We start from the raw sequence: 13,132 nt of genomic DNA on the forward strand, positions 1-13,132 counted from the left end.
CCTTGCAATGGAGCCGCTAAGATACAAATCAAATTTAGTAGCAAGTTCCTGTAAAAGGATTTAAAAAATCATCACAGAGCTAACAAAACTTCTATAAACAAAGAGAAATTGAGATGTTGTACACCAAAAGCATTAAACTGAATATAAACATAAAATGCACTGCATACAGAGTAGCACTAACCAATTTTTCTGGCTTACACAAATCCTGTGCATTTGCCAAGGATGTCATAAACATGATGTGAGAACAGAGCTGGACAGGTGGCTTCTCCAGTGCTGCTGTGATTTTCCTTTGATGATGTCTCCAAGATGACTGCTTTGGAACCACACAGTTCTTACCCCCCTGCAGCTTAAAAAAAACCCTTTCATGACAAAGACATCATTATATGATACTATTTTTAGCACTGAAGTATGTCAAATCAACCTGGTTTTTATCTGTAGTACTGCAGCCAGTCTAAACTCCTTGCCAACATCATCTGACAAGCAGTACAACTAATAGTGTTCAAACAGAGTCAGGCAGCCTCCACTCTGCCCCGCTTTGGCAACCCTGCAGCATCCAAACCCACCTCATGGCCACTGCTCTGGTCACCTCTGCAGAGCAGCAGGGGAAAAGGTACTGCAGGGAGCCACCACCATGGGCGTTTGCCAAGCAGATCAGCCAAATACAGGTTTTTATGTCTACACCATGATTCAGCATCATTAAATAAGGGCACAGCAGGTGAACAGCAAGCAGGAGAGTCAGAGGTCACACATGTGGGCATGACAACCCAGGCTGTGGTGGGACCAGAGAGGTATCTGCATTTGCTCTTCTTCTGAACATCTCCTCAACAGCCAAGAAGCAAAGGCACAGACAAGCCCTAACTTCACACACATTTTATACCCACAGATCCAAAAGACACCCAGTGGTTTGCATTTCATTAAAAGACTTCCATTAAGCAGGCTTAGCAATCTTCTCTTTTAATTGCTTCTAAAAGCAGCCACTTGTCTACTGAAAAGCCTTGCCTTCTGCAGCTACAAGGCTGCAGGAATCATTCTGTGCCTCGTATGTAAGATATGTATATTATATAGAAGACCATAAATGCACATTTCAAAAATATATATGGCTAATTTGAATACAATTTAATGCTTTTTCATGCTTTGACACAATGAAAAATTTAACCTGATTCATATATCCAGAAATCTAAAATCCAGTGATTTCATGGTAAAATATCCAGGGTTTGATTTAGTTGTACACTTTCAGTGACTAAAAGAGCTAACTCATAAATAAATGAAAAAGAAAAAAAAGAAAAAATCATCTGCATAAATGGAGTGACAATGTTTAATTTTCCAGGTGTTAAAAGAACCAGAAGATTGAATATTGCAACATGATGGCAGCCTGCCAACTCAGTGAAATGATCAGTATCTTTTATTAAATTTCAAGCATTGTTTGTTGATGAACAAGCTCCTTCAGAACTGGAAAAAGTTGGCTTCAACCTGTCACAAATACTATTTTATTGTAAAAATGCACATTCAGCTTGAAATAATTTCTTTGCAGGCAGGCAGGCAGGCAGTCCTGTAACCCTGAATCGAATCAATTGCCTTTTTGAAGAATTGAATTCACAAAACTTCCCAAAATTTGGAATTTCTTTAAAGGTTCCTTCAGAATCCAGTACTGATTTTTAAAAAATCCTCAAATTGTTAGATAAAAACATTACCATTTTTATAGGGTTTATTTCAATTGTGCATCAGCTCAAGTACTAAACACAGACAGCTAAGACTTCTTCCCAACCAGCTCTAAACAAAATGACTTTCCTCTTCACTTTTTTACCATGGTAACTCTGGGCTGTGGGGTCAGAGGAAAAGCCAAATGCCTTTCTATTTCAGCAGCTGGTGTTTGTTAGGAGGGCTTGTCCAGAGTTACGTACTGTATAAATCAAAGTGTGTCCTGTGCTCCCGGGTGGGAGTCGGAGCTGCCTGGTTTTCCAGGGGATGATGGGAAGAGTAAGTTCTAGTAGCAAATACTCTTCACAGGATGATAGGATCATTGAGGAGGTCTCCAATCCCATCCTGCTGCCCAAAGCTACAAGACAAGGTTTTATCCAAGAAAAACTCCAAGGATGGGAGCGGCACAGCCTCTGAGTAACCTTCTCTCCTGTTTGACTTCTTACGGTGAAAAAGTTTTCTGAGTATTGTTCTGAGCTGCTCTTGTTTGAGTCTAGGCCTGTAACTCTCTTCCTCCCACCAAGCACCACTGTGAAGAGCCCATCTGTCTTCTCCATACCCTGCCCCTGGGTGCCAGCAGGCTGATTGATGGTGGGACACCCCCTGCCCCAGACTCGCATGGCTGTGCAGGTGCAGCCAGTTTCCTCTCATGAAATATAACAGGAGAAGCAAGAGGGTGTGTGAAAATACATCTCTGGATGATTTCCAAAGCCACAGAACTGTGGAAATAATTTCCTTACTTCTTAAAAGCTGTGAAAAATTTAGAAGTGGGGCTCCAAAGGCACCCAGCACCTGAAAGAGCAAGCTGCCCTCAGTTTGAGCTGAGTGCCTTGAAGTGGTTCAGTGACAAATCTCCAGGCCTTATTTTTCTGATATCTAGACTTCTTGCTTTCAAAGGACTTGTATACAGTTCACTTAAAGAACGTAATTCATTCCCTTCCCTTCTTTCACACCTCATGTTTCCATTACACGTGACACCACGACTCAGACTGGTTACCCAAACAGCAGCTTTTCAACCCAGGAGACACTGGGAGAGGTACAAGTGAACACATATATATGCCCATGCAGAAACCTACCAGAGCTTGTACATCAATAATCAGTCAATAAAAATCACCAGGATGACAACTGAAAAGAAACGAATTGAGCCTACACTATCCACATTTATGCAGACATAAGAACGTACAGAGGCTGTGCTGGATGAAATGTTCATGTAGCACCATATCCAGCAGTGGGTGATTAAGCTGAGAGAACTGGGTGATTATGCAAAGAGAATTATACTATTTATCAGCTATCTAGAGGTTAGGGATTTAAGAGTTTTCTATCCACCATGTTCAGGGATCTTGATGGATTTGTCTTCCATGACCTCTCCAATGCTTTTTTGAGCCCACGATAAGCACAGTGATCTGTTAAAATGAGCTCCACAATTTATTTATGACAGATGCAGAAGAATATTTCATTTATTTTAAGCTGCTGCATGATAGCCACCCTGGGTGTTCTGTAGCTCCTGACGACAAAATCCAGCAAATTCCAGTCTCCTAATTACCTTTGAATCATTCAAAATTTTTATAGGTCTCATCCCTCTTTCTGAGTCATCTCTTTCCCAAGGTAAACAAGTTGCACTTACATAGCTGCCATTCTCTGTCTCTCATCTTTTTTGTTACCATTCTTTGTATGTTTCCTATACCTGTTAAGACACATATTTGAGATGAGAAATTCAGGCATGTGCACACATAGTACAGACGAGCTATAGGGTTTTACAATGACATTGTAAAATTTAGTCTATTTATTTTCTATTGTTTTCTAACATTGTGGTTGCCATTAAATTCAAAAGAATATAGAACACACTCTACAATTTTGACCTCAAAATTGCAACCACTGAGAAAAGAGAGCTATTTCCTTAACCTGAAATCTTGAACATAGTACACATCTGCTCTGATGAAAATATAAGGAAAATCCAGAAAATGATAATGGCATGATCAGATCATAGAAGCTATAAAGTTAGTTACTTCACAAGTTTGATGGGAAACCCGTTCAGTTTGGATCAGTAATGACTTCACAAAATCACAACACAAAAGCCTGCAGACAGATTTAATATAAATGTGCTTTATTGCAGAGAAGTTACATTATTTACATGCTGCAACACATTACAACATAAATCTATCAAGTATTTCATGGTGGATGCTGTTGGTTGCCAGACAACATTGTCATAAGAACCACATTATAAAGTGAAGAGACTTACAGCTTTATATACTCTACATCTTGGAGTAGCTAAAATTTTAAAAGTCAAAGGCAGTGTTTTCTCAGGCCTGCCTGTTGTCATATGCATGCAAAAGCCTAAGGAGAGCAAATATAAACGTCTTGTCTGGTTTCAGGTCTATGATGCCACCAAAGCTGATGATAGGTGTGTACTGATTTATATTTTAAAGCGCATAATCTTGCATAAATTATACAGGTCTAATAAGACTGGTATAAATCTAATTATTTATAAACCATGGCTTAGAAATAAAGGAGAAATGCAGCTTGCACATGCATTTAGAAGGGCAACCTAGCAAATGTTTGTGACCTTCACATTTATTGTCTTTTCTCTTAACAGATCTGCTAGAAAACATCTTTATAACATCTTTACTCTAGTTGCACTTCTCTTGGCTGAACAATGACAATGAAATTCCAGAAAAAGACATCTAAGCAATCTAGTCAATATATGCTGGTGGAGAAAAATCTATGAAATACAGAACATTATTTATGTCTAACTTAGTATGTCTTCATTAAGCAATGCTTCTAGCAGCATCATAGTGAAATAGAACAGTTGAGTGAAGTTTGGCCCCTCATTTTCTTGAATGTGAAATAATTTAAGTCCCAATTGAATCTGTAGCCCAAAGATCAGTTGTGATCTGGGGAAAGCTTTGTTGTTTTCTAAAGGAAAGTTCTCCAATTGTGTCAGTCTTAAGGGATGTAACTTCAACAAGCCTAAAGAACCATAACAGACAGTTTTTAAGAAGTGAGGGAAAGGGTCAGGATGAAAGAAATCTAAACCAAATGAGAATATACAAGCCAATGCCTTCCCTGGTAAACCAGCCATCAGCTTTCGCTTGCTGTGCAGCTGGGCTGTTTTACACCAGCCAAGGAGTGGGCTTTGTTTCTGCGTTTCTAATGAAGTTACCTTTTAAGAAAGAAAGAACGGGAAAAGAAACCAAGCAAGTACAGATATATAGCAATGGCACAGACACAGTCATGCATAAAGGGCTTGATCCTGCCAGGAATGCAAGGGGCAGTGGTACTGTGTGGACACTTTGCTGATGTGGATCCCCTCATCCTTGGTGCACGCTAGGATTCTCTACACAACTCCTGCAGAGCAGAGTGTGGCCTTGCCCAGCTCCCAGGTAAAGGATGGAGGGCCAGATGAGCAAGGGCACAAGGGCTGGTACCTTGCAACCATCTGTCTCCAAGAGGCAGTGAGTACATACAAATATCTCCTTCCATGATTCTTCCATGGATGCCCACTTCTAACCTCACAGTCTGGCTCCTGTAAGTGAGTCAGGGCCTGACATAAGCTGTCCCCCCATCCCAGTCCCAAAACCCACTGCTGAGACTGCAGAACTTCCTTTCAAGGGTAGGAGAGGTGTGGGATGGTCACCTTTTCAGCAGGTGTAAAATTGCATATTTCTCTGCACACAGGGTCAGTGTGCTCCTGGAGGTCTCCCAGAAACTTCTGTTCCTAGTATAGACTTCTTCCCATGGAAATACAGGGTTACTTTCTCTCAGAAAAGCTGATCAAGTCCCATTGAAGCTGACAAGACAAGTTACAGACAAATTCCATAAGTGTCTGGGACTGGAAAGGGAGAATCTAAGCACACCAGGTCTAATCTCAACTCTTTTCCACATGAAGGACAGAGTTGGATTTGGGTTGCACATAGGATGCCAGTGGCACTGCGTGTGCAAAGTGGGTGCACTGATGTCCAAAGCACCCAGACCCATATGCCTGACTCCCTTTCATGGGTGGAACAGTCAGATCTCCTAGACCATAATTATGCCCTACAAAAGAGGGGTGGGAGAGTCAGACAAGCCCAGGGTAGTAAAGACCTAAGTCAGCACATCCCCGTGGTGGAACTGAGCACTATCCTGGATAACCAGGTTGGCTGGGGCAGTTCAGCCACTTGATCTGGAGCTAATGAGCAGAATTTATAAGTGAGGTAACAGGCTTAGACAGCACCAAGACCTGAGTCAACTTGTCCCCAGCTGGCTCAGGTGTTGGCACATTCCAGGTTTGGGCTTAGCAGCGGCAGTAGGAAAATCAGGTCCATCTTGATCTGTCAGTCTAGACATGCCCATAAACTCTTCTCCTTTTTAAAGGACAGAAAAAGTCCTCCTCACGCCCAGGTTGTCTAAGTCCCTCTGCTCACTGCATTTTATCTTAAGCCACTTTTTCTATGATGCCACAAAAAATCAGTTTGTACTACATATGTGTATGTGCATGTGTGTATTAGATATGACATTTATATATATATATTAAACATATATAAATATCTATTTTTATATATATTATATATATATTTAACAACACATTCTATTAAATCATCCACATTTCATGTTCTTTGTCTGAATCCCATCACTTCTCTCAAATTGCACAAGTTCTTTAGGACTGAGCTGGTTTTCTGGAGTACACTACGTATAGCCAATTCCTGTGAACAGCACTTTACTGGTACTGCATTGAGATGGCTGGGGGTGTTTCATTACTACTGATACTCCTCAGAACCTTTCAACATCCTCAGGCCCTGATGGTGAACTGCCACTAAGACTCAGAGTTGTGAATGAGCCACCTATGAATTAAGCTCCTATGCACGATGAGGACTGTAGCTATTGCTGAAAAGTAGCACTGTATCAAACACTAACTTTTACTGTAAATGTACATATAAATTTTAAAAAAGTCAAAGCATTTTGGAGAGTTGGAGAGAGATGCCATAATTTCTGTTCCCAGTATCTATCACATTTGCATATATGGGGGAAGAGTAATATTTTAGACAATTTTTTGAGGTTTGCCAACAGGGATAAACAGTACAGTGTTGTTCCATACAGGCTAACTGATATATCTTCCAGAGGTGTCTGGTTTTAGTAAAACAGGTGATCATTTCTGGGGTATTTTCACTGTCATTCTTGCTTGTCTTATTTAACAGGATAGGTTCAGGATGAAATACTGAACAAGATCATCACCATTGATGCTTAAATTAAGATTTCTGGTTTCTTAGATGGTATTTTCCAATTAGTAACAAAAAACCCATGTAAGTTGTCCTAAGACACACCAAAATAGGCAGCTAAGACGACTGAATTTCCACTATTAACAAAGTCTATGAGCATTAACAGGGAAGTGCATAACTTACTGCATATAAAACCCCTGAATAATACAGTGTCAAACTATAAATTTAAATAACAGAGAGTAAACAAACAAACAAAAAAAAATCACTCTATATAAATCACAGGAAAGGAAAAAAATACAATCTCCAAAGCCCAAAAGAATTTCCTGATATGAATTACAGCTTCCATAGCCAGTGAAAGATTACCGCAATTCTACATATAAACAAAAAGGTCTACAGCAGGTATTTTAACTTGCAATTAGAAGACAGTATCTGCAGATTTCATAAATGTGTTGTTGTGTCACATAATATCAAAGTTATTTGCAAAAATCATATAATCTGGAATGCTTTAATATGAGACACAACAATGTACTTAAACACACAGTAATAAGAAAATGAGAGCAATCATTTTATAAAATATTTTTGGGATGCATTGAGTTAGCAGTGCTATTTAGATTAAATATGTAAAGTGAAAAGTCGTCATTTTAATAAGCTGCTCGTTGATACCCCTTTTTGCCATCAGAACATTTTCTGTGCCCTACTTCTGCTGGATCTTTAAAGTCCCAAGGGCAAGTTACAGCCAGTTATGGCATCCAGAAATAATTTGGTTAAGATCTACACTGTGCGTTTGTTACCATCTTATTTGTTTTTTCTTTTAAAAGAGAATTGATTTCACAAAGGCAGATTTCTTTCATTGAAACAGTAAAATCCTTGGAGCAGGGACCATATTCTGGGCACTGCTAATCACACTGTTGGCACTCAACATATAAATAATAACAACATTAATGATAATTTACTTTGCTTAATTCTTACTTATTTGTAGTGCTGATTCCCTTGATTTAAGTGATGCTCCTTAGGAATTTTCAGATCCTTTTGGCCTAAGTCCCCTCTGTCTTTCTTGTTGTCTGTCTTCTCAATGTTGCTACTCTCCTCAGTCCAAAAGCCTCTTATTTTCGAGGTGCTGCTGTTTTATTTGCACTTATAGCAGAGGTGTTCAATAAAGCTACACTTCTTTCTGCATTTGGTAAATCTGCTGTATCATACTCCCAAGGGCAGACTTCAGCTCGAGATGCTAAAGGTTGCTGTAGGTAACTACTTGGCTTATGGGAGTTAGATGAAAGCACATTTCCCTCAGAAGAGGCATTTTTTTTCTGTTCAGCCAATTTATTGAGGTTTTCCTTTTCTGCTGTTTTCTGGGGCAGCTCCTCCTGCTCCACAGCACGAGTATTAGGTGTATATCTATTAACATTCTCACACTTCAGCCCAGGAGAGACCTGGGACTTGGAATTTGACTGTTTTTTCTCATTTTCAAAGATCTGCTGCTCTTGCATCTCCTGAGTGGCTGTTTCCACCTTCTCTGAGCTCTTTTGATTTGACTGTTGGTACCCCTCAGGTGTCTTCAGCTTATGATGAGTCTTCCCCTTTGGCTGGGAAGGGTGATTTTTCTCTGGCTCTGAGGAAGCAATAGACACATGTTTTTGAGCTTTAGAGTCAAAAGGCACAGGACCAGGAATTTGGTCATATATCTCCCAAGGACAAACTTCTCCTATGTTGAAATTGTCCTTGTGCAGAGACTTACCTGGGCCTGTGTCTGGATTTGCAGGTGTTTGACTAACCCTTTGCTGTTTAATAATTCCAGATTTATGGGTTTTCTTTGTTTCCTCAGACTGGGTAGAGTTTTTCCGGTGGGAATCCTTATGTTCCCCTTTATCGGAGGCTGAGTGCTTTTTGCTGGCCTCCTTACCCTTCTGCTGAGGTTTATGAGATTTAGTGCTTTCTTCTAGACTTTGTGTTTTACCCGTTAGTCCCAGAGTCTTTTCCTTGGCACTAGCAATAACACTGAGAGATTTTTGTAACACAGATGTTCTTGGATGCAGAGGCTTCTTATCAGCACTTAAATTATGCGCACTTACTGATTTGCACACCAAAGGGACCGATTCAGTGGAGACAGCTTCAACTTTTTCGGGAGCATTTTTGGTTAATTTGTTACCATTCAAGGAGTCCAGAAGCGTTTTCTCAGCAGCTATAACTTCTGCACTTTCTGTAGTTAAGCCATTTGGTTCTTCTGTTTGATCCCTAACATGATCGTAAGTGCTGTGGGACTTTTTTAAGGAAAAGACTCTGTTTTTCAAAGTCTCTTCTTTTGGCTTTGCAGAACTTGTGGAATCCGGTGTGTTTTTCTTCACTGTGGCCAAGTTCTTCACAGCACTGTGCTCCATCAGGTCCTTCTCATCCCTGGAGCATTGCCTGGTGACTGTCTCAGGGATTTCTGTAATACGTCGCATTATCGAGCGCCCCAAGCCCTTTTTAGAGCACCTTTTTTTCTGGAGATGTGGATTATTAGCAATCATCTTTTTCCTTTTATAGATTTCAAGCTGAGCATATAGTTTCTTCAACTCATCCTGCAAAGCAAAGTGAATGGCAAAACTAGTATGTACACAGAGAGGATAGTCAAACAAGCAGCTTGATGAATGCAAGACCTATTGCTCTAAAAAGGGCATTAAATTCATTTCACTGTCTTTTCTAATTCTTGGATATGCCATTTCTCCATCAACTTGAATCCCATTTTTTCCCACTTTAGAAAAAGTTCAACCTTCATGCACAAATGTGTTACTTTCCACAGCATGCACACTTCATATTCATTTGTGCTGCTTCAGATTTCACAATGCTGTAGTGTATGCCTTCCTGCTGAACTCTATAGCTATTCTTTGTTCTCAGAACATAACACCTTTAATCATGTAAAATAAGACTAAAGTATTTTTCTCCATTAATCACATTTTAAAAGTTTTATCTTTATAGTTATGTATGCTTATCTATATGTTACATACAAATGACTGATTACACTGAAACCAAAAGCTGTTTGCTCTTCAAGATAATTCAGAGAACCTGTGTAAATTGAGCAACAGCTCTTGCTAAGGATGATTCCTCCTCCTTAGCCACCACTATGACTTTTACTACAACTAGTAATGCAGCATCTCTTCACACTAGTAAATACTTTCCATGAGAGTTTACATGACCTGATACCACAATCATAAAAAATCTAAGCTGGCATTTTTCAGCTGGTATCTGCAAAGAGAAACAAATGCATGCAGGTTGGAGTTTTCTTGTAGGAAGAAGTATTCTTGAAAACAAATGCTATTTAAATGAGTTATATATACCCGAATATCTTCAGGATCCAAACTGTGTTCACTCCATGCTGAGTTGATACTGCTGTTCAGATAGGATCCAGACCGACCCATATCAAGCTCATCTTCATAAGCTTCCGTAGCTATATCATCTCTTGGGTTATTGCTTGAATGTGAAAACTGCAATAAGTATTCACAAAAAATATGTTGCCATGAGTGCAAAAGTTTATTTCAACATCAGTGTAAGAGCTTACAACAGTTTTTATGGTACAATGACCCTTCTACAGATTTGATGTGATTCTCAAACTCAAGCATTACTATAAGCTTCACTCGCTTAAATAGTGTCCTATAGAGTCTCAGTATTGTATGGAAGGAACTCTTATTAATGATGGCTTAACTTTAAATCTTAGAGATTCACATCAGCTAAAAAAAAATCCTACTTATTTTGATACTTATTTGAACCTCTTTAAATGGCATTTCAATTAAGCTGGCATGAACAGTATTTCCAATTAGGCTGCTAAAACAGTAAGACACTATTTTATACTACATACATCTTAATAATCCTGCAGAAAGCAATTCTCCCATTTTAGATCCTGACCCTGAAAAGGAAGACATAAGGTGGAAAAATAAACAAAAAAAGGAGAGAAAAAAAGAAAGAAACTAATGAAAAAATAGACCATTTTTCTCTTCTATGTTTTAGCAAATCCTTGAATCAGGAGTTGGAGTGAGGTTGTCATTATTGTTTTGTTCATATTGATTCACTCATCTGGAGTTACTATTGTCCACATAGTCATCTGTCTTCAGGACTTTATGAATAGAACTAAACCTTGTGAATCTTAATTCTCTGAATTCTTTGGAGTGCTGGAAGGCAAGTCTGTGCAGCGTTACACAGATAATAAGCTGAAAATGAAAATGTTGATCAGTACTTATGAGTCAGCTTCAGAAAGGTCAACAAAATTTTCTAGGCTATTTTAGAAAGACACCTCTGAAGATATCTAATAAAGTACATGAATATAAAACAGAAAATATAAGATTATTGCTAAAGACCAGAAAAGTAATTTAAAATAAAACAAGGTTATGCGTATTAAGGCTGCGTCAATGAGTCCCCTGTTATGACTGTTCAATGTACATATATGTGACAGTCATCAGCATATCCTGTTCTGACACACAGGAAAATGGGCAGGGATAGCAGCTTCATTAACCTGGAAATTTTATCAACTTGAACTACTTAATGCTCCTTCTTCATATGTAGATTTCACCTTTACTGCTATTTTGACTCTTGAGCTTCTGATTAATATGATTAGTCATTTCAAAAGCCATTAGACAATCATTCCTTCTGCTGGGATACTGTCTTAAAAAGGAAGTTCCACTCCATTCCTGGGGACTGTTGCTGGGGACAGGTGGAGCCACCTGCAGACCTCCTGCCCCCGGTGACACTGCGGCTTTGCTCCCAGTGCCCCATGGGAGGTGTCCGGGCTGCAGCTCAGGGGCTTTCCCTGCTCTTCCCTGACTCCTGCCATCCCCATTTACTTGTGCCCCTACACACCTATCTTGGCACCCAGCACCTCTCCTGGCTCCTTGTCACAGGCATATCTCCTCCCAGTATGCAGCATCTGTCTGTCCCAGGCTCTGACTTGCAAAAGGTTCTCCTCTTCCAGCCTGCAACTGCCTGGTTTAAATCCCTACATCCCTGTCTCATGGCTAGTCCAGCCTCCTGATTCCAGTGTTTCTACACCCTTGCCTAAATTCTTTTCTTGATCTCAGCTAATTCTGGCAGCAGCACAGTCACACACACACAAAAAGCATAGTTAGGCAGGATTCTTTCCTTCTTGTATTAATTACTTCAAAATTTTAAGTACTTTAAACTCCTGGAATTTTGAAAGCTGAAAGAAAGAATCTTTGAAAATCTATACTTTTTAAAAATAAAAAAGTTACAGCTTTTAAGGTAAAATAGCCAAATTTTGCATCCTCCTTTTCTATCAGTTGCTTGCTAGCTAGATTTAAACAGAATTGCTTCTGCATGACAACATTTATCTTCCTCAGTCTTGGCAAAAGAAAAGAGACAGGAGACTCAAATACCTTAGGGATCAGAAGCAGCCCAACAGTGACTGTCACAGTCAAATGTGTGTGTGCAAAGAACAGCATCAGCATCCAGTCAGACTGAAGTCTTGAAGCAAGAATGAATCTGAAAATAGAATTCAGGGTTGCAATTCACTGCATTTCTCCAGTGCACTAGATTTAATATCTTTAATATTCCTTAGGTTTCTTTACACAGAATGGCCAAACACAACTGGTTTTGCTCTGTACTTCTTTCATACGGACTAAAAATTACATCCACATGCTTTCCATATATGCTACAATTTCAAAACAACTCTGAAAAAAACAATCAACAAACCAAAATATAAAAGGAAACACCAGACCTTAAACTATACTCCATATTCCATCTTTCTCACTCTATTGAGCTGCCCTTTTTTGTGTATATTGTCACAGTTTCTTTGGCCTGAGTTATGGCAGCTTACATACATTAAGGAGCTGAAGGGATGATTTTAGGTTATGTAAGCACATGTACTATGGTGAATTGCAGTGCACTTCATAAACACAGGATGTCCACAGATCACAGCTACTGAGTACAGCTGATAAGCCACCCAAGGGAGAACTGAACTGAAAAGCATTTTAGCAGGGAGCAGAGAAATGGTCTTTATTGCAGGACTGCCCAGCTCACTGCTGCGGGGCCCAAGAGCCTGTGAATGCTTGGAAGTGAGTGGCTGAACTACTCAAACAAAACAGTTCCTTGCTGAGCTTTCTAAAGGAGTGGTAGAACAAGGGGTGCATTTAACGCTGGAGCATGCTTGGCTTGTCTGGTTTAGTGAGCTCCCAAAGATAGAAGCAGTAAAGCAATGCAATGGATGAATGGATGTACTGCTGGCTTGCAATTTCCAGGTTTAAAAAAATCATTCAGAC

The 13,132-nt window shown here is 39.6% G+C and overlaps 1 protein-coding gene across 1 annotated transcript in view; it reads right to left on the minus strand.

Annotated features, from left to right (window-relative positions):
* Window positions 1-7,993: 7,993 nt before the first annotated feature.
* Window positions 7,994-13,132, minus strand: part of GPR158 (G protein-coupled receptor 158) — a gene marked incomplete at both ends in the record, with an annotated part of 187,253 nt that continues 182,114 nt past the window's right edge. Inside the window, 3 exons of the mRNA XM_082300225.1 lie at window positions 7,994-9,448; window positions 10,205-10,351; window positions 12,251-12,356. Coding sequence (XP_082156351.1) covers window positions 7,994-9,448; window positions 10,205-10,351; window positions 12,251-12,356 — 1,708 coding nt within the window. The remainder of the gene's footprint in view (window positions 9,449-10,204; window positions 10,352-12,250; window positions 12,357-13,132) is intronic.

This window comes from Coloeus monedula, assembly GCF_965178545.1.
Source record: "Coloeus monedula genome assembly, chromosome: 1".
NCBI lineage: Eukaryota > Metazoa > Chordata > Aves > Passeriformes > Corvidae > Coloeus > Coloeus monedula.